Source organism: Prionailurus viverrinus, chromosome A2 (assembly GCF_022837055.1).
Source record: "Prionailurus viverrinus isolate Anna chromosome A2, UM_Priviv_1.0, whole genome shotgun sequence".
Classification (NCBI taxonomy): Eukaryota; Metazoa; Chordata; class Mammalia; order Carnivora; family Felidae; genus Prionailurus; species Prionailurus viverrinus.
The window spans coordinates 20,816,246-20,839,248 of NC_062562.1; the positions used below are offsets into that span (position 1 = coordinate 20,816,246).

The window sequence follows — 23,003 nt, forward strand, 5'->3', positions numbered from 1 at the left end:
GAAAATTTCAAACAGACTCCATGCCCAACACAGAGCCGGAGGCAGGGCTCGATCCCACAATCCTGGGATTTCCTAAGCTGAAATTGAGAGTTGAACACTCAACCGACTGAGCCACCCAGATGCCCCGTCCTTATTTTTGTAAGAACATTAAAGTAAGAGTAAAAGGGCATCATGTCTGTAACTGACTTTCAAATGGTTCAGTAAAAAATCATGCATGTGTGTGTATGAGAGTGAGAGGGAAGGAGGGAGAAGGAAGGACAACATAAGTTTGGTAAAATGTCAACATTTAGGGAAACCTGGCAAAAAGTCTATAAGAATTTTCTATACTATTTTTGCAACTTTTCTGTAAATCTGAAATTATATCAAAATAAGTAAAGAAAAACATATAAGCTCTGGTATTTTCTTGAAGCGTGAAGCCTTTCTTCCCTTTCTCCACCTTTACATGACCCTCCTCCTCCTGCTCAATTTGGATTCTTCCCTTTCTCCACCTTTACATGACCCTCTGTCCTGCTTAATTTGGATTCTACTCCCAGTAAGGCTCTTTCCTGGAGAGGAACTTCAGTTCCTCATTTTAAGTTAAGTTAAGACTCATTTTAAGAGTTCATAGGTCCCAGATATAACCTAGGGCTGAGAAGAGAGAGGACAATAAACTCAGAAGATACCGAGCATCAATAGCCTAGCAATCTGGCCCAACGTACTTAAAGACAAACAGACCTACAAGTCCCAAACTCAGAGAGCCTCACGGTCTTACAAGATGATAAGCAACTGATGCTCCCAATGAGTACCATAAAAACCCAAGGCTTTATGAAGCCCAGAAAATAATTTTTAAAAATAGGGAAATGTGCATTATTCCTTATAAATATTTTCATTCAAAATGCTAACCCAAAAAAGTTAGAGAAAGCTATGTGCGTGGAGAATGAAAACCTCAAGGGTGTAGCCACGGCCATACCATATCATGTCTTGATAACATGTATTTTATTACCTTCCGGGGCTTCAAGGGTCTTGTTGTTCTGCTTACACCACCCAATGGGGTAGAGGCCGGCCTTCCTGATGTCACACCAGAAGTCCGCCCTCCGGTCTTCGCCATAGCCATCGTAGCGGAGCAGCAGCAACTGCTCACAGGTGGTGATGATGGTGGCAACCCAGTAGGTTTCAGGGTCTGTTTTCACAGCCACCTCCAGCTTCATCCCAGGAGCAAAGCCATTTTGCAAGCGTGTGTCCACCTGAACAGGGAAATTTTATTAACCACCAAATAAGTATCTCAAATGAGTATTTCTTTTGCCATTCTTTTCTTTTAAGTTTATTTATTTCGAGGGTGGGGAGGGGCAGAGAGAGGGAGATAGAGAAAGAATCCTAAGCAGGCTCCTCACTGACAGCATGGATCCAGATGCGGGGCTCGATCCCACAAAGTGTGAGATCATGACCTGAGCCAAAATCAAGAGTTGGCCGCTTACCCAACTGAGCTAACCCAGGCGCCCCTCCGACAGCCTTTTTTAAGACTTACAATTCTGAAGCACTAAACGCAATAAAACCTTCTCAAGGGAAACCTGAGAAATTCCAATGCTACCTCACAGGAGTGATCCAAACAAAACAAGGAACAGCAATGCCGCTCTGTTCTAGCTGACTCCAAAGGAATTTTAATAGAACTCAATATTTTCACAAAAGCAGTCTACTATGATTACAGAAAATGTTTTCTATTAAGTACATAAATCACTAAATGTTCACTATTTTAATAGCCTTCAACACATTATGTTTTCAAGAGTGATTTCTAGATCATTCCAAAAAGATTTATGATGCTAGAAAAGGGGAAAGACAAAATAAGCTATAATGATAATAAATTAGTATAACATGTACCATATGTAGAGACCCATACCTCCCAGTTTCCCTCAAATAGTCTATGTTTATACCTGTTTTCCTTGAATGATAATTAACAGTGGCCCGTTTCTCTCTCAAAGTATCCTGATTTAAATGATAAATTATATGATCACAAAGGCATGGGTGAGCAATTCTGGAACTACTTCATGTGTATACTAAGATTAAAGTATGTACATATATTGTGAGAAATGAGAGCCAGGTTTCTCACTGTGGGAGAAAGAAGTACAAACAAGGAAAGGGGAGAATAGAATGAAACTTGTGTTGGACTGGAATCAGCAGTATCAGAACGAGGTCACAATGACAGAAAATAGTACAGATGTGTATGTATGTGTGTGCAAATACATCTTCTACCTCTGTGAACTGACAGGGACTGAAAGTAATGATACTCATTAGCAATAAGCAAATTCAGCGTACAAATCTTGATTTATAAATGCCATCCTCCAATGAAAAGAACAAGGGCTCCATGGAGAAATAAGTGATACCAATTTGGGGGTACAGAAAACATAGGAAGAGCCTAGAATATCTTGTGATACCAGAAAGTAAAGAAATTCTTCAAAAATGATGAGGGCATTTGTAAAGGACATGAGAGCCAACCAGAAGGATCCCCCAATGGTCACATTAGGAATAATTTGAGCAATAAAGTAAATAATCAGACTAATGGATTATAATCCATAGATTTAAATAATATCCATGAGTCCATAGTGTAAAAAATAATCAACAGAGAAGACGGGATAGATCCTTAGAATAGAAGACCAATTAATATAGAAAAAAATGATAGAAATAGAAAATCACCATTAGAAAAAACACAGAAATAAACACTGCAGGCAAGAATCATGCATCAGTGCAAAAATGACTATGATATTCACAGAATCTCAAAGGTTCTTCTATAAGATTCTTACCAATTATAAAGGGGAAAACAGTAACATCACAGTGAAGAACTACGGCAGACACCACCTTAACTAACTGATCAAAGTTAACATTACCAGTTCTAAAACATCAAAATCATACACCCTTGATGTCATACAACGAGAAAAGCACAGTATCGTTCTATGAAATTCTTCCCAAATCTGCATAAGCTCAAGCTAATCATGAATTACCCAAATTGAGGAATATTCCACAAGATAACTGATACATTATATGCTCTTCAAAATGTCTAGGCCATGAGAGACAAAGAAGAAACGAGGAACTCTTAAGCACCGGAGGAGACTATGAAGACCTGACAAATAAATGCAACCCAGCAATCACAAACACTGGGCAGTTGAGGGGAGTCCTGGAAAGACAGCCAGGGAGGGAAAGTCCTACGTCCTGTACAAAACCCCCTGCCCTTCCCATCAACTGCCCTGTTGTACTCCTCACTGTATTAGAATTATGCAGTATGAATGTTGTCCTGTGTGTGCTTTTCTCCAGCCCAACACTGCTTATAGATTTGCTCATGTTACATTTAACAGTCTATTTCTTTTCACCCCTGTATAGTATTCCATTATACAAATATGCCACAATGTATCCATTCTAATGCTACAAACAGTAGGCACTGTGAGAAGTTTGCAGCTTTGTAAGACTATAAACAGAATATCTTTGTGTCTCTGGGGCAAACATACATGGAATGCTATAACAGATATGGTCAAACCATTTCCAAAGTGGCTGCACCAGTTTACTTTCCCAGTAGTATAAAAAAATCCTTTTGCTGCAACACTCTAGGCAAAGTTTGTATATTTTCAGTCCTTTTCATTTTAACCATTTTGGAAGGTGTGTTATGTGTCTCATTGTGATTTTATTTTATTTTTTAATGTTTATTTATTCATTTTGAGAGAGTGAGAGAGCAGGGAGAGAGGAGAGAGAATCCTAAGCAGGCTCCTTGCTGTCAGCGCAGGGCCCAACCCAGGGCTCAATCTCACCAATTGTGAGACCAGGATCTGAGCCAAAATCCAGAGTGGGACCGATGGAGCTACCTGTGCACCCCTCTCACTGTGATTTTAATTTGGACTTTTTCGTTATTAATGAAGATGGAAACCTTTATATCTTTTAGCCATTTACTTTTCTTCTTTTGGGAAATGGCTAAGATTCTTGCCTATTTTTGGTCAAGTCTGCATTTTGGATATCAGTTCTTTGTCAGTTACTTGTGTTGCAAACATTACCTCAATTTCTTTATGGTTCTGATTGATGAACAGAAGTTCTTAATTTTAATGTACTCTGATTTATCAATGTTTTTTCTTTAAAAAGTTAGCGTTTCTGTATTTTTAAACAAAATTTCCCTATCCTTAGAAGTCATAAAGATGTATTTTCCATAAGCCTTTAATATTTACAACTAATATCCACTTTGAATTATTCTCCATGTATGGTATTAGGTAGGAGTCAGGTTTTATTTGTTTGAAGATGCACACACAATTGACCTTTCCTCACCACTGGAAACTGCCACCTTTGTTATAAGTCAAGTGTCCCCACAAAAGTGGATCTGCTTCTGATTTTTTGTTTTTCCTTTGAGTCGTACTGCAGTGCTATAATTCAGTTCACTACCTAGTACAGCAAGTCTTCTTGTTTTGTCTTATTCCTTAGCTGCATCTGGTTATCCTGGCTCCTTCGCATTTCCACATGAACTTTAGAATCAGACCGTCAATTCCTATCTGAGTTTTCTTTTGGTATTTGACATGGGTTGCCGTAAATCTATAGATCTACTATAGATTTATTTATTATTGGGAGAACTGTCATCTTTACAATAGTGAGTCTTCCATTACATAAACAAGGCACATTCCTTTATTTTAACTTACATCAATAATGGTTTGAAGTTACTTTGCAAATTTTTGTTACATTTATTAGTCATTTGATGTGTTTATGGTATTGTAAATTACATCTTTCAGTCCCACTTTTCTTTGTTGCTAGTATACAGAAATATAATAATTTTTCATGCTACCCTGTGTCTAATAATCTTATTAAAGTTACTCATTAATCCTATATCTGTAAATTATTTTATTCATCTGTATATAATGACATTTTTCCTTTCTTCCAAATCCTTATACATTTTAGTTGTTTTGCTTACCTTACTGTATTAGCCAGAACCTCCAATACACTAGCAAACAGAAGTCATGTTAGCCAACATTTTTATCTTGTTTCATATGTAAAACAAAGTATGCATCATATTACCATTAACAAAGTTTGCTGTAGATTTTTTATAGATATCCTTTAGCAAATTAAAGATTTCTTTAATTTTCTCATCTACAGTTTGCTAAGAGTTTTTGTCATGACTGGGTATGGAATTTTACCAATTATTTTTCTCTTTATATTGAGGTGATAATGTATTTTTTCTCCTTTATTCTGCTACTATGGTGAATTATGCTCTTCAAAGGTATCTTCCTCGCTTTCTCTCCTTTCTCCTGAGATTCCAATTGCACATGCATTAGACTTTTTTTATACTGTCCATAGCTCTTGGATGTTCTGGTCTGTTTTTTTTCCCCACTCTTTTCCTCTTTGCATTTCAGTTTGGGAAATTTATATTGACTTATCTTCAAGTATACTCTTTCCTCATCTGTTTGAGGATGACTAATGAGCTTGTCAAAGGCATTTGACATCTCTTATTACCATGTTTTTCATTTCTATAATTTCCACTTCACTGTGTCTAATAGTGTCGATTGCTAAGTGTTGTTTTTTTGTTTGTTTGTTTTTTTGTTGGTTTTTTTTTTTACAGTTTATTTACTTATTTTCAGAGAGAGAGAGAGAGAGTGCATGACTAGCAGAGGGGTAGAGAGAGAGGGAGAGAGAGAATCCCAAGCAGGCTCTGTGCTCTCAGCACAGAGTATGATGCAGGGCTCAGTCCCATGAACCATGAGATCCTGACCTGAGCTGAAATCAAGAGTCAGATGCTTAACTAACTGAGACACCCAGGCGCCCCTGATTTCCTTTTCTGTTCACACATGTTGTCCACCTGTTCTGCTACAGCCTTTAAGCTATTACTCATAGTTATTTAAAATTCTCTGATAGTTCCAGTATCCGGGCCTTATGAGTCTGGTTCTGTGGAATGCTTTGTCTGTTGACAGTTTGCTGTTTTTCTCTTGGTTCTTCGTGTGTCCCATAATTTTTCACTGAAAGCCAGACATCCTGTACAGAATAACTGAGGTTGAGCAGACAGTATTTATGCCTGGACATGGGGGTGTTTCTTTTTAGGCCTTACATTTGAGGGAGAAGGTTAAATCAATACAGTGAGGAGTGCAATTGGGTTTGGGTTTTGTTGTTTGGTTTTCACAGTACACCAGAGGCTCCAAACTACATTAGCATTTTCTACTGAGGGTATAGGCTCATTTGCCAGAGGGCTTTCTCCCCTCAATACTTGCTGCTCCACCCTGAGATTTAGGCCCTCTCTTTGTGACTACATCTCAAAGACCATCTATCTCCACACTCTTGCCCTCTCCTACAAACAGACCTCTGTTGCCCAACATTTTCTAACTTGGTCATTGAAGACAAGCAGGAAGGGACACTCTCTGAGATTCAGCCTCAGTCTCAGGTTCTGTGTCCTGGGTGTTGGGAGTGCAAACTTCACAGTGATCTTACTCCTCTCCCAACTGTAGGGGACCTTTAATGCTCTAGCATGTATTCCTACCCCTCTCCAGGACAGAGGGCTTTTATTTCTTCTGTTCTTTCCCCAGGCTGCAAAGAATCTTCACCTGTACCCGGTGGGGAGGTGGGGGGGGGGGGGGGGAGGCAGTTAAAAGGTTTGCATTCCTTCCCCTAGAAGCTTAAAGCTTTTGTTCCAGAAGATTCAGGTAAAGCTTAGTGTCTTTCCCATAGTTTGTGCTGTTTCCTTCACCAGATATGAGGAAAACTGTTTTACTATCTTAGAACTGTCATCCTTGCAAATGTGGTTTACTTCTAATTTCTTCTTCAGCCCCACCTTCCCCACCTCCTTCATTCCAAATTGGGTACTATAAAACTTGCCAGTGGCTCACAAGTCCTGGAAATCTGAGTTCCAGCAGCTTTGGCTGTGATCAGCTAGCCACAGGCACTCCTTCTCGGCATCTTCCTATACCTGTGCTTGGTTTTTACCACACGTGGCAGTCTTTCACCATATACTGATTCAAGCTTACAAATATTTTCTACATTTGATGATCAGAGAGTATACATCTATTTTTCATGCTCCTTGTTGCTTTGACATTCAAAGAGGAGAGGTGGAACCTGTTTCTTTAAAATGACATTTTTGGGGCACCTGGGTGGCGCAGTCGGTTAAGCGTCCGACTTCAGCCAGGTCACGATCTCGCGGTCCGTGAGTTCGAGCCCCGCGTCAGGCTCTGGGCTGATGGCTCAGAGCCTGGAGCCTGTTTCCGATTCTGTGTCTCCCTCTCTCTCTGCCCCTCCCCCATTCATGCTCTGTCTCTCTCTGTCCCAAAAATAAATAAACGTTGAAAAAAAAAATTTTTTTTTTTAAATAATAAAATAAAATGACATTTTTTGGGGTGCTTGGGTGGCTCAGTTGGTTAAGTGTCTAACTTTGGCTCAGGTCATAACATTTGAGCCTCGTGTCGGGCTCTGTGCTGACAGCTTGGAGCCTGGAGCCTGCTCCGGATTCTGTGTCTCCCTCTCACTCTGCCTCTCCCCTGCTCACACTCTGTCTCTCTCTCTCAAAAATAAACATGAATGAATGAATGACTTTTTTAGGGCCACCTGGGTGCCTCAGTCCATTAAGCATGTGACTTTGGCTCAGGTCATGATCTCACGGTCGAGCCCTGAATCAGGTTCTGCACTGATGGTACAGAGCCTGCTTGGGATTCTCTGTCTCTCCCTCTGTCTCTCTGCCCCTTCCCCATTTGCTCTCTTTCTCTCAAAATAAATGAATAAACTTTTTTAAAAATGTTAAAATGACATTTTTTAGATCCAGAATTTTGCTCAGGAAATTTATCCCCCATTTTCATTTTAGTATAAATAAATAATAAGTATGTATAAATACCTATCAGATTAGTAATAACATTAAAAACAATAACTCAAAGGTATTACATGATCATGAATAAACTTCCCTTGTTAAAAAAAATACCAAAAGCAATTATAAAAGATTAGTCAACGTAATATAAAATTAAATCCTTACTTAAAATATGTAGTTCTCACTACTTCAATTTAAGAAAGGCATAAGTGAACTAAAAATAGGGCAACTATTATGACTGAGTTTTTACACAAACTGAAAATAGCAAGACTCTTTGGCATATACAACACCTACAATACAGTTTAACCTCACAAAATCAGACAATTCTCAGTGAGCATTTGTGTCTTCCTAAATCCTAGAACAAAGGAACTATGCCCTGCTGAACACTGCTATGGACTAAACTGTGTGTCCCCCAAAATTCATATGTTCAAATCCTAACTCCCAATGTGACTGTATTTTAAGACAGCCCCCTGTTGAGGATTTTTGCAACCATGTTCATCAGGGAAATTGGTCTTAGTTCTCCTTTTTAGTGGGGTCTCCGTCTGGTTTTGGAATCAAGGTAATGTTGGCTTCATAGAAAGAGTTTGGAAGTTTTCCTTCCATTTCTATTTTTTGGAACAGCTTCAAGAGAATAGGTGTTAACTCCTCCTTAAATGTTTGGTAGAATTCCCCTGGAAAGCCATCTGGCCCTGGACTCTTGTTTTTTGGCAGATTTTTGATTACTAATTCGATTTCCTTACTAGTTATGGTCGATTTCCTTACTGTTCAAATTTTCTATTTCTTCCTGTTTCAGTTTTGGTAGTGTATATGTTTCTAGGAATTTGTTCATTTCTTCCAGATTGCCCACTTTATTGGCATATAATTGCTCAGAATATTGTCTTATTACTGTTTTTATTTCTGCTGTGTTGGTTGTGATCTCTCCTCTTTCATTCTTGATTTTATTTACTTGGGTCCTTTCCTTTTTCTTTTTGATCAAACTGGCTAGTGGTTCATCAATTTTGTTAATTCTTTCAAAGAACTAGCTTTTGGTTTCATTAATCTGTTCTACTGTTTTTTTGATTTCGATAGCATTAATTTCTGCTCTAATCCTTATTATTTCCTGTCTTCTGCTGGTTTTGGGGTTTTATTTGCTGTTCTTTTTCCAGCTCCTTAAGGAATAAGGTTAGGTTGTGTATCTGAGATCTTTCTTCCTTCTTTAGGAAGGCCTGGATTGCTATGTACTTTCCTCTTATGACTGCCTTTGCTGCATCCCAGAGGTTTTGGGTTGTGGTGTTATCATTTTCACTGATCTTGAAAAAGACAACCAAAGCAGGAGGCATCACAATCCCCGACTTCAAGCTATACTACAAAGCTGTAATCATCAAGACAGTATGGTACTGGCACAAAAACAGACACTCAGATCAATGGAACAGAATAGAGAACCCAGAAATGGAACCCACAAAGGTATGGCCAACTAATCTTTGACAAAGCAGGAAAGAATATCCAATGGAATAAAGACAGTCTGTTCAGCAAGTGGTGCTGGGAAAACTGGACAGGAACATGAAGAAAAATGAACCTGGACCACTTTCTTACACCATACACAAAAATAAACTCAAAATGGATGAAAGACCTCAAAGTAAGACAGGAAGCCATCAAAATCCTCGAGGAGAAAGCAGGCAAAAACCTCTTTGATCTTGGCTGCAGCAACCTCTTATTCAACACGTCTCCAGAGGCAAGGGAAACAAAAGCAAAAATGACCTATTGGGACCTCATAAAAATAAAAAGCTTCTGCACAGCGAAGGAAACAATCAGCAAAACTAAAAGGCAACCAACAGAATGGGAGAAGAAATTTGCAAATGACATATCAGATAAAGGGTTAGTATCCAAAATCTATAAAGAACTTATCAAACTTAACACCCCCCAAAAAATAATCCAGCGAAGAAATGGGCAAAAGACATGAATAGACACTTCTCCAAAGAAGACATCCAGATGGCCAAACGGACACATGAAAAAATGCTCCACATCACTCATCATCAGGGAAATACAAATCAAAACCTTACACCTGTCAGAATGGCTAACATTAACAACTCAGGCAACAACAGATGTTGGCGAGGATGTGGAGAAAGAGGATCTCTTTTGCATTGTTGGTGGCAATGCAAGCTGGTACAGCCACTCTGGAAAACAGTATGGAGGTTCCTCAAAAAACTAAAAATAGAACTACCCTACGACCACTACTAGGTATTTACCCACAGGATACAGGTGTGCTATTTCGAAGGGACACATACACCCCCATGTTTATAGCAGCACTATCAACAATAGCCAAAGTATGGAAAGAGCCAAAATGTTCATCGATGGATGAATGGATAAAGAAGAGGTGGTGTGTGCGTGTGTGTGTATATACACACACAATGGAGTATTACTCGGCAATCAAAAAGAATGAAATCTTGCCATTTGCAACTATGTGAATGGAACTGGAGGGTATTATGCTGAGTGAAATTAGTCAGAGAAAGACAAAAATCATATGACTTCACTCATATGAGGACTTTAAGAGACAAAACAGATGAATGTAAGGGAAGGGAAACAAAACTAATATAAAAACAGGGAGGGAGACAAAACATAAGAGACTCATAAATATGGAGAACTGAGGGTTGCGGAGGGGTTGTGGGAGGGGGGATGGGCTAAATGGGTAAGGGGCACTAAGGAATCTACTCCTGAAATCATTGTTGCACTATATGCTAACTAATTTTGATGTAAATTTAAAAAATAAATAAATAAAACAAGAAAAAAAAAAAAAAAGACAGCACCCTTATGGAGGTAGTCTTTTCCTGTTTTCTTCTCTAGGGTTTTGATGGTTTTCTGTCTCACATTCAGGTCCTTTATCCATTTTGAGTTTATTTTTGTGAATGGTGTGAGAAAGTGGTCTAGTTTCAACCTTCTGCATGCTGCTGTCCAGTTCTCCCAGCACCATTTGTTAAAGAGGCTGTCTTTTTTCCATTGGATGTTCTTTCCTGCTTTGTCAAAGATTAGCTGGCCATACGTTTGTGGGTCTAGTTCTGGGGTTTCTATTCTATTCCATTGGTCTATGTGTCTGTTTTTGTGCCAATACCATGCTGTCTTGATGATGACAGCTTTGTAGTAGAGGCTAAAGTCTGGGATTGTGATGCCTCCTGCTTTGGTCTTCTTCTTCAAAATTACTTTGGCTATTCGGGGCCTTTTGTGGTTCCATATGAATTTTAGGATTGCTTGTTCTAGTTTCGAGAAGAATGCTGGTGCAATTTTGATTGGGATTGCATTGAATGTGTAGATAGCTTTGGGTAGTATTGACATTTTGACAATATTTATTCTTCCAATCCATGAGCACCCTTAATGGAGGTAGTAAAGGGTAAATGAGGCCCTAAGAGTGGAGCCCTGATTCAAGGAGAGTCTGCTCTCTCACTCTCTGCCATGTGAGGACACAGTGACCAGGCTGTCAGCAAACCAGGAAAAGAGCCCTCACCAGAGCCTAACCCTGCTGGCAGCCTGATCTCAGACTTCTAGTCTCCAGAACTGTGAGACAATAAACTTCTGTTGTTCAAGCCACCCAGTCTATGGCAGCCTGAACAGACTAAGAGAAACGTGAAATCAACAGATCAATAATTCTGTGTTTTAAGAGGGAATGTAAGTGAAAAGCCTCAAAAACTAGGTCTGAATATGAATTATTAATAAAACTTGGACTGTTTTCTTCCATTCTAAAGGCATCATATAGGGCAAGTATGTGGTCAATGGATTAAGCATTAAATTGAGCTATTAAGACATAAAACTATACTGCCCCAGCCACGAATATAACCCACTGATGATATTACTTACGTTTCTGCTCAACGTGAGAGAAAGCAATGACATTACTGAACTTACTTCCAATGTGCAAACCAACAGTCATAACACACAGTGTAAGAAAATAAACCATTTTCTTCAATTTATGAGGGGTTTTATTGACCAAAAAAAAAAAAAAAAAAAAAAAAGGAATACTCATGATGAGTGAAAAAGACAAGTGTTGCATTGAGTGATAGAAAATAAACAAAACCAAAAAAAGACTTTAAAGTATGTCCAGGGGCACCTGGCTGGTTTGGTCAGGAGAGCACTCTGATCAGTGTGACTCTTGATCTCAGTTGTCAGTTCGAGCCCCAAGTTGGATGTAGAGGTTACTTTAAAATAATAAAATAAAATATGTCCAGTTTTTAAAATGAGGGTGGCAAGAGGAGGAAAAAAGGAAAAGGCACCCAAATCCTTTCAAGTGTCCCAACTTAAAATAACTCTAAACCCTCTAATGATGGTACCGTGAGTCAAAGGAACAAGGTGCAGTCAGTAAAACAAATACAGGCAGTGCTTACATGTTTAAAAGATCCGTAGGGTACTGCAGCGGACCCTGTCTCTTCTAGGTAATCTTCCCAGCTTAACTCCACTTCTTCCACACCAGATCCAGCATCTGGAATTAAAATCAGAACAAAAGAAAACTCAAGACTGTAAAAACATAAACTTAGTAACCCTAACTTACACAATTTACTTCACATCAAATTAACCGATTTGATTTTACACACAAAATAATCAGACGTTCAGGTTTTTAAAAAATTTTTTTAATGTTTGTTTTTGAGAGACAGACACAGAGTGCGAGCAGGGGAGGGGCAGAGAGAGAGGGAGACACAGAATCCCAAGCAGGTTCCAGACTCTGAGTTGTCAGCACAGAGCCCGACGTGGGGCTCAAACTCACGAACCGTGAGATCATGACCTGAGCTGGAGTCTGACGCTCAACCGACTGAGCCACCCAGGTGCCCCTCACATGTTCATTGTAAATGGCAGGTTCCCTTTGTGTACTGATGATCAATGAATCTCAACAACATGGAAGGGTGACATGCTGTCTCCTGCTGGGCTCCATCAGGGAGGGATCCACCCAGATGGGCCATATAAAAGCTGGTGAGAGTATAACTATTATAATCACTTTGGACTATAATTTGGTATCTAATGCCAACTACCTGAGATACTTAATAGGCATTTCTTTTTTTTTTTTTTTTAATTCTTTAAATGTTTATTTATATTTGAGAGAGAGAGAGACAATGCACGAGCAGGGGAGGGGCAGAGAGAGGCCAAGACAGAATCTGAAGCAGGCTCCGGGCTCCAAGCTGTCAGCACACAGTCTGACGTGGGGCTTGGCCTCAGGAGCTGTGAGATCGTGACCTGAGCCGAAGTCGGACGCTCAACTGACTGAGCCACCCGGGTGCCTTAACAGGCATTTCAAACTTAAATTTGCAACCTGAATCCTCCTTAGTACTCTCCAATTGCATAAAAGATACCACCAGTCCATATTTTGGCTCAATCCAAAAATGTGGGGCTATCCTTTTTTTCCAACTTCTCTTTCACATCTACAGATACATCAAAATCATCAGAAAACTCTGTAGGTACCACCTTTAAAATACACTTCAAATCAAATCACTTCCCACCATTTCTATTGCTCTCTCTCTAGCCCAAGACCTAATCACTATATCCTTTCACCTTTTAATCAAAATTACAACGAAATCTAAACTCTTTGGAAGACTGTGAAGGCCCAATCTGGTGTGAGGCCTGGCTACCTTCCCTGCCACTTCATCCCCAACCAGCCTCTTGTGTGCTCACTGCACTCAAGTGACCCTGGGATTCTTACTATTCTTCTCTAAACATGCTCTTTCCTCATTGATTTCCTCAAAGACCCCTTCCCCAGTGTCATTCACCGCTTCATTACGTTCAAGCCTCTCCTCAAACGTCCTGTTTCCAGAAAGGCCTCCCATCACTACTTCTCTAAAGCAGACACCCCAGACTGTGCTTCCATTATCTTACAGGCATTCAGAAGTACTTGCCAGTATGCCATACACCTTTGTATCCTCCCCGTTAGAAAACAAACCCTACCAAGACAAGACTTCATTTTGGTCACTCCTGTACCTGTCACAGCAGACTCAATAAATTTTTGTTGAGTGAGCAAAGATTCAAATATTGCAAACTCCACTAATTCCAATTTACATAATAAACTCTCTAAGAGCAGGATTTTGTTTACTGACGTATCCTCACTGCTCAAAACAATGAGGGGCACTAGCAGGTTCACAACAGACAGCTGCTGAATGAGTACACCCTAGGGGAGTCCATGCATAGGAGGCAAGTACAAGGATGCTCACCACAGCACTGTCTGTGACAGCAACAGACAGAAGAAGAGATAAATTATGGCAATTCCACAATGGAGTAGTACTGTATCGCAGCTGAAATGAATGAACCAGTATTGACACAGATAAATCTCAAAAAAAAAAAAAAAAACCCACATCAAATAAAAACAGCAAGTACAGAATGAAAAGCACAAGATACAGTTTAGGCTTCAAAGCAAACTTTGCAGTATAAATGTTTATAAATGCATGCATATTAATAAGAGTATAGAAACAAAGGTGGGAAGGATATACATCAACTACCTTTGGGAGATGGAGAGGAGAAAACAGGAAGAGAAGTACAAAAGAGGCTTAAACTCTATTAGGCTTTATTTCTTAAAAAAAAATGGGAAGACATGAAAACATGTTCAACATCATTAGGGAAGTGCAAATCAAAATCACAATGAGATACCACCTCATACCCACTAGAATAACTATTATCCCAAAAAAGCAGAAAGTAAGTGTTGCCAAGGATGTGAGAAATTGGAATCTTTGTGCATTGCTGGTCTGCGGATGTAAAATGGTGCAGCCGCTGTGGAAAACTATACAGTGGTTCCTCAAACAATTAAAAATACAATCACCCTGTGACATAGCCATTCCACTTCTGGATATATACCCCAAAGAATTGAAAGCAAGGACTCAAACAGATAATTGTACACAAATGTTCATAGCAGTAATATTCACAATAGTCAAAAGGTGGAAGCAACTCAAGTGTCCATAAACGGATGAACAGATAAACAAAATGAGGTGTATACATACATACACTGGAGTATTATTCAGCCTTAAAAATATGGCACATATGACAACATGAATGAACCAGAGGACGTGACGCTAAATGAAGTAAGCCACTTGCAAAAGGACAGATACTGTATGATTCCACTTACATGCCAATAGCTAGAGTACTCAAATCCACAGAGACACAGACGAGAATGTAATTCCCAAGGACTGGGGGGAAAGGGAAATGGGAAGTTATCATCATGTAATAGGTACAGAGTTGCAGTCTGAGAAGATGAAAAAGTGCTGGATTGGGTGCCTGGGTGAGTTAGTTAAGTGTCCAACTCTGGATTTCGGCTCAGGTCATGATCTCACGGTTTGTGGGTTTGAGCCCCGCACTGGGCTCCACGCTGACAGTGCAGAGCCTGCTTGGGATTCTCTCTCCCACTCTCAGCTGCTCCCCTGCTCACATGCACACACACTCTCTCTTTCTCTCAAAATAAATAAATAAACTTAAAAAAAGTGCTGGAGACCACTGCGGTGATGCACAACAGTGTGAATGGACTTCATGCCACTGAACTGTATACCTAAAAATGGTTCACAAGTAAACTTTGTGTTAAGGACATTTTATAACAATTTAAAAAATGGAAACAAATACTGGACAACGTTAACATTAATTCTTCACAGTAGGTACCACAGGTGTTTGTTATATTGTTTTCCACTCATTTTTATCAATGTGTGTTTGTTATATTGTTTTCCATGTTTGAAAATTTTCACCAGAAATTTAACAAGCCAACAAAGACTACATGGGCAGCATCCTGGAAAGTATGGGTCAGTAGAAACTCAATTTCCATTATTAAAACATAACAAGGCTGACGATTCATGGTCCTCAGCCAGGAACCTACTCCCTCAAACAGCATGCTAATTTACAAAGAAAAAATAAACAACAAAAGGGGCAACCGGATGTCTCAGACGGCTGGGTGTCTGATTCCTGATTTCAGGTCACTTGATCTCAGGATCATAGTTTGTGGGTTTGAGTCTAGTGCTGGGCTCTGCACTGAGCGCTCAGGGCCCACTTACGATTCTCTCTCTCCCTTGCCCAGCTCACGTTCTCTCTCCCAAGATAAACATTAAATAAACATTAAAAAAATAATGAAAAAATACTAAAAAAAATGAATTAAAGAACTAAAACCTCTAATAATTAAAAACTACTGACAAGCCAAGAAGAAACAAACTAATAATCTGATCAAAAAATGAGCAAAATAGGGGAACCTGGATGGCTCAGTTGGCTAAGCAACCGACTCTTGATATCAGCTCAGGTCACGATCTCACAGTTGTGGGATTAAGCACCCATCGGGATTGGTTGGAATTATCTCTCTCTGCCCCTCCCCTGCTTGTGTGCATGCACACACTCTCTCTCAAAATAAATAATTATTTTATTTATCTCAAAATAAATAATTTTTCTTTAAAAAAAGGAAAATGAGCAAAATACATGAAAAGAAATGCAAATAGTCCTTAAACACATGGAAAGATGTGTAAATTTACTCATTTTAAAAGATAAGCAAATTAAAACTACACTGAGGTATGAGATTGGAAAAAAATTCCAAAGTTTGACAACATACTCCTCTCTATAGTGAGGCTGTAGTTAAGCAGGTAAACCATAATGACACAACCCTAGTGAAAGAGAACTTGGCAATATCTAGCAAAATACATATGTATTTGCCTTTTGAGCCAACAATTCCACTTCTAGGAATCTATCCCAAAGATAGATATGCTGGCAAAAATACAAAAAGACGTATGTGCAAAACTATTCATTGCAGCCCTATTTGTAATACCAAGACTGGGATCAACCCAAGTGTCCACCAGCAGGGAACTGGCTGAATTAAATATGGTAGATACATCTATATAGCTGGAAAATGGAAGGAGAAAGGTTACTACATACTGATGTGGGATAATCTCTAGTATAGAAGAGATATGAATATCAATATACATGTATGTATACACATTCTTGTTTATAATTTTTAAATGAGTAATAAAGTAATAAAACCAGTTATGTATATGAAGAATAAAAAGGATGAATAGTATCAGAATGCCATCATATGTAACTATGTAGACATTTTTACAATTTAGAAACATATTTGAATCAAAAGAAAAAAATTCCAGGGGCACCTGGGTGGTTCAGTCAGTTAGGCTTTGGACTCTGGATTTTCACTCAGGTCATGATTTCATGGATCCTGGCATTGAGCTCCACTAGGTTCTGTGCTCACAGCACGAAGCCTCCTTGGGATTCTCTCTCACCCTCTCTGCAACCTTCCCCACTCACACACATTCTCTTTCTCTCTCAAAATAAGCAAACATTAAAAAAAAAAAAGAGAGAAAGAAAAAAATTCCAAATGAAAATGAACTGAAACAAATATGCTTAACTGTTGGTGGCAAAACCAACAGGATTACTTTACGCCATATTAAAATACAATATTTGACTGCAAACCCCGGGGGAATATATTTAAAGGCAAAAACCATAAAGAAACTTTAAACCTCACACTGTTATCTTACGAATACTTGGAATATTGGTTCTGTTGAAAAAATTATAGAAATATTATAGGGTAGGGATGCCTGGTGGCTCAGTCAGTTAAGCGTCAGACTCTTGATTTCAGCTCAGGTCATGATCTCATGGTTCATGAGTTCAAGCCCCATGTTGGGCTCCCTAGAGCCTGCTTGTGATTCTCTCTCTCTCTCTCCCTCTCCCTCTCTCTCTGCCCCTCCCCCTGCACACGCATGCTCTCTCTCAAAATAAATAAATATTTTTTAAAAAACAATATAAGGGGGGCCTGGATGGCTCAGTTGGTTAAGCATCCAACTTCACCTCAGGTCATGATCTCACCATTCAGGAGTTCAAGTCCCACATTAGGTTCTGTGCTGTCAGCTCAGAGCCTGGAGCCCACTTCAGATTCTGTGTCTCCCTCTCTCTCTAACTCTCCCCTGCTCGCACTCTGTCTCTCTCTCCCTTTCAATAACAAATATTAAACATTAAAAAAAAACAACAATAAAAAATATGGTAGAGTAAAAATAAGTGATGATATGAACATCATTATGAAACAACACATTTCCAAAAGAAAAGAGACACAAGCATAAAATCCAAGAAGTAGTTTTAAATTACTGAAATTTTAAATTAAAATTATAAATACGGGGGCGCCTGGGTGGCTCAGTCAGTCAAGCCTTGGACTCTTGATTTCAGCTTAGGTCATGATCTTGCAGTTCCAGAGTCAGAGCCCCACATCTGGCTCTGTGCTGATGGTGCAGAGCCTACTTAGGATTCTTTCTCTCTCCCTCTGTCTCTACCACTCCCCCACTCATGTTGACTCTGAAAAAATAAACATTAAAAAATAAATAAGTAAGTAAAATTATAAATATACAATGAAGCCACCTTTTCTAAAGATGTGTAGTTTCTACCTATGTCTATGGATAAGGCTTGTAAGAAATGACAACCTAGTATCAATGAGCACCCCAGTACTCAGACTGTGATCTCCAAATATCGTATCCACTGCCCTAAAGAAAAAATCATTCCCCAGAGAAATGGTAGGTTGTAAGTCTGGGGTAGAAAATGTGCAAGAAGTACCTGGGAATCTTACTACACCAGAAAGCAAGGACTAGAATTACCACAGATACATTGATATCACACCAAAAAAACACAGGAAATAATCTGAAAGAACTCTCACTGCTCTAGAATGTGGCAGTTTGATCATCAAATGAATGACAGCAATAGAATCAAACTCATCAAATATGTGTGTGTGTGCGCTTTAAATGCATGAATTAACAATAACATTTAAAACAAGATAAATCAACTTCCTAAATGGCACAGTGAGTACCTCAGTGAACCTACTCTCCCAGAAAAATATCAAGATCACTGACTAAACAATGAAAAGCAACCATTTCAAAGTTATGAAATTAACTGAAGGCACACAACAAACTGAAAAGTACTATTCCAGACAAGGTACTGGACCTGGTTAGAAGAGCAGGGTTGTGGCTTTTTAACCTGGGACTATTCCCATTCCTCATCCCTCCTTAGCTCAAAACAGAAACTTTGGAATTGAAAATACAATAACCATAAGTAAACTCCATGGTAAGCTCCTTAGCAGAATAAGGAGGATACAGGAAAGAACGACTAAAATTAAAAACAGAGCAAAAGAAAACACTCAATCTAAACAACAGAAAGGAAACACTGAAAAAATGAAAAGAGTTTCAAGGAGTTGTGGAATAGCAACAAAAAAATCTAACACTAGGGCCAGCAGAGTACTAGAAAAAGAGAAGGAAGACAGGGTTGAAAAAGTATTTGAAGAAATAATGGCTGAAATTTTTCCAATTTTGGCCAAAAAAAAAAAAAATGTCCAATAAGTCTATAGATTCAAGAAACTAAGAAAACCCCAAACAAGATAAATCCAAGGAAATATGTGCAAAGATACAGCAAAAGTCAAACTTCTGAAAGCTAAAAGACAAAAAAATCTTGAAAGGAGCAAGGGAAATAATACCTCTCTTAAGATGAATGGGGGAGAGGGGATTCCAATGACAGATTTCTCACCAGAAATCATGGAATGCATGAATGCCAGAATACATACTACTTTTCAAGAGATGAAAAAAAAAGTATTTTCTACCCAAAATTCTATTTCCAGCAAAAATATCCTTCAGTAATGAACAGGGAAGTAAAGACACTTGTCATAGTAAGGTAAAATATTTTTTCACTAGATCGATCCCCCACACACACAAAATCCCCCACAATCCCCCCCCACACACACACACAAAATGGCTTAAGAAAATTCTATAAACAGAAATGGAATGACAGAAGAAGGAATCTTAGAAAATCAGGAAGGAATAAGGGACAATTTCGGTTTTGTTTTTTTTTTTTATTTTGGGACAGAGAGAGACAGAGCATGAACGGGGGAGGGGCAGAGAGAGAGGGAGACACAGAATCGGAAACAGGCTCCAGGCTCTGAGCCATCAGCCCAGAGCCTGACGCGGGGCTTGAACTCACGGACCGCGAGATCGTGACCTGGCTGAAGTCGGACACTCAACCGACTGCGCCACCCAGGCGCCCCAAGGGAATTTCAAGAGTAAAAATATTGGAAAATATAAAACAGTTTCCTTCTCTCCCTGACTTCAAATTATGTTTGACAGTTGAGGCAAAAATTTTAACAGTGCCCCATGTGGTTCTCAAGTATGTGGAGGAAATATTTAAGACAATTATAAAGGTAAAGAGATATAAAAGCGGGTAAAGTTTCCACACTTTGCTCAAATTAATTAAATGATGACACTAGCAAAGTATGAGAAGTTATGTATATATAGTGTTCCACCTAGAACAGCCACTAAAAAGCCACAGAAAGATACATTAAAAAACACTACATACAAATCAAAATGGAATTCTAAAAAAGTTCAAGTAACCCACAAGAAGGCAGGAAGAGAGAGGAAAAAAAAAGAAAACAAAAAACAAAAAACAAAAAACCAATGAACAAAAACAGCAGACTTGAGTCCTAATAATTACATTAAATGTAAATGGTCTAAATACATCAACATAAGACTAAAACTCTTTTAAATGACTGTATGTTTTATAGGAAAATTTGAATATAATGACATAGGTAGAAAGTAAAAGGATGGAAAGATATACCATGTAAACATTAATCAAAAGAAAACAGGAATAGGTCAGGGTACCTGGGTGGCTCAGCCAGTTGAGTGTCCAACTCTTGATTTCAGCTGAGGTCATAAACTCACCATTCATAAGTTTGAGCCCTGTGTCAGGCTCTGCACTGATAGTGTGGAGCCTGCTTGGGATTCATTCTCTCTCTCTCTCTCTCTCTCTCTGCCTCTTTCTCTGCCCCTCTCCTGCTCATGCTCACTCTCTCTCTCAAAATAAATAAATAAACAAACAAAAAGAAAACAGGAATAGGTAAATCCATAGAAACAGAAATTAAGTTAATGGTTGCCAAAGACTGGATGGAGCAAGAAATGACTGCTAACAGTTTCTCTTTGGGGGGCGATGAAATATTCTGGAATTAGCAGTAATGGTCACACAACTTTGTGAATATAATAAAAATCGTTGAATTGTGTACTCTAAACAGGTATATGAATTCATGATATGTGAATCACATCTCAAAAAACAAAAACAGATGTGCCTGGGTGGTTCAATTGAGCATCCTACTCTTGATTTTGGCTTAGGTCATGAACCCAGGGTCATGGGATCAAGCTTCGTGGCAGGCTCTTGCACTGAATGTGGAGCCTGTTTAAGATTCTCTCTCTCTCCCTCTGCCCCTCTCCCCTGATCACACTGTCTCTCTCTCTCCAAAATTAAGAAAATTTTAAAAACCTCAATAAAGTTTTTTAAAAACCTCAACAGTGAAAAAAGAATGTCATTATTAATTTAAAAAGCAAACAACATAATAAATGAGCCAAAGACATGAAGACACTTTTACTAAAGAGGATATAAGGATGACAAACAAGCACATGTTCAACATCACTAGCCATTAGGGAAAGGCAAATTAAGACCAGGATAAGGTGTCGTTACACACCTTATCAGAAATGACTTAAAAAACAGCGACAATACCCAGTGGCAGAGGGGATGTGCAGAAACTAGATCTCTCATCCATTGCTGATAAAAATGTACAGCTACTCTGGAAAGTAGTTTGGCCATTTCTTTATTAAACATATGACCCAGCAATTGTAGTCCTGGGCATTTATTCCAGAAAAATAAAATCTTATGTATATGATTGCTCACAGCAGCTTTATTTGTAATGGCCAAAAACTGGATGCAACCAAAATGTACTACAACAGATGAATAGTTAACCAAACTGTAATACATGGAATACTACTGAGCAATGAAAGGGAACAAACTTCTGACACACACAAGAATTTGGATAGCTCTCAAGAGCATTATCTTGAGCAAAAAAAGCTAACCTCAAAAAGTCACACACCTGGGGCACCTGGGTGACTCAGTTGGTTAAGTGTCTGACTTCGGCTCAGGTCATGATCTCACGGTTCATGAGTTCAAGCCCCGCATCAGACTCTCTGCTGACAGCACAGAGCCTGCTTCAGATCCTCTGTCCCCCTCCCTACCCTTCCCCTGCACCCATGCGCACACTTGTACACGTATGTGTACACACACACACACACACACACACACACACACACTCTCTCTCTCTCTCTCTCTCTCAAAAATAAACATTAAAAAAAAAGTCACATACTATGTGATTCTATTTATATAAAATTTTTGTAATGACAGAGAGATGGAGAACAGATTAACAGCTCCCTGGGGTTAGAGGAGGTTGGGGGAAAGTAAGGGGGAGACGTAACTATGAAGGGGTAGCAAGGAAGAGCTCTTTGTGGTGCTGGAACAGTTCTGTATCTTGACTGAGGTGGTAGTTACAGGAATTTGCATGTAATAAAATGACAGAGAACTATACACACTTTCTACCTTGTCAGTTTCCTGGCTTTTATGTTGTAATATACTTATAGGAGATGTAACTAATGGTAAACACCGGGTGAACACAGGACCTGTCAGTACCATCTTTATAACTTCCCATGAATCTACAGTTATTTCAAAATATTTCAAAAGTTACTATCAAAATTAAAAAAAAAATTTTAAACATGTTTGTTCATAAAAGTCATTTGCTTTTCCAGCCAACATTATGAGTACCCCCTAGTGCCAGGTTCTCTGCTAGGTACAGAGAAAGATGACTCACGCCTTCAAAGGGCTTCCTGTTCAGTGGTAGAAAGACAAATCAGACAATACAGTACAGGTAAGTAATACAGCTGTGCACTGTGCACTATGAAAAATGATTTCTGTTCAGCAAAGCCAGTACCTGCATCAAGCTGCTGCTCCCCGTTCATTTCCACAGAACATGGGCTGTCTTCTCCCCACGCAAAGGACAGGCCTTATGGTTCCACTATGGTCTGAAAATTACTTGCAGGTCTCAAGCATCTGTTCAGTGGGCATCCAAGGGTCCAAATGAAAGTGCTGAAAGATAAAAAAGAACACATAAACAGCTTGAAGCCCCAGTGTGTTTACTCATTCCTGAGACCTGGCACCCCCAGTCCGCTGAGAGTGCACATGAAACAAAAACACCTTGGCAGAAGAGATGGGACTATAGAAAAAACTGACACCTAATTTTGAAGAATGTATGTGTGGGTGTGAGTGTGTGTGCATACGTGTGTATGTGTAGAGATAGCACTATCGAGATCTTGATATCTAAAAATTGCAACAAATTAACACGTATATGAATTAGTACTCTTTAAACTCAGATTGTAATACTTAGCACCTTGACTCCTACCCACAAAAACTCTAATTCCTAATGAAT

At 39.0% G+C, this 23,003-nt stretch overlaps 1 protein-coding gene across 9 annotated transcripts in view; it reads right to left on the reverse strand.

Moving 5' to 3' along the window:
- SFMBT1 (Scm like with four mbt domains 1) overlaps positions 1 to 23,003 on the reverse strand; it is a 130,525-nt gene that overhangs the window by 39,603 nt on the left and 67,919 nt on the right. For all 9 annotated transcript variants that reach the window (XM_047850722.1, XM_047850717.1, XM_047850724.1 and 6 more), the window contains 3 exons: positions 22,509 to 22,663; positions 12,121 to 12,215; positions 983 to 1,223 (listed from right to left, as the gene is read on the reverse strand). In XM_047850722.1, coding sequence (XP_047706678.1) covers positions 983 to 1,223; positions 12,121 to 12,215; positions 22,509 to 22,536 — 364 coding nt within the window. In that variant the 5' untranslated portion in view covers positions 22,537 to 22,663. The remainder of the gene's footprint in view (positions 1 to 982; positions 1,224 to 12,120; positions 12,216 to 22,508; positions 22,664 to 23,003) is intronic.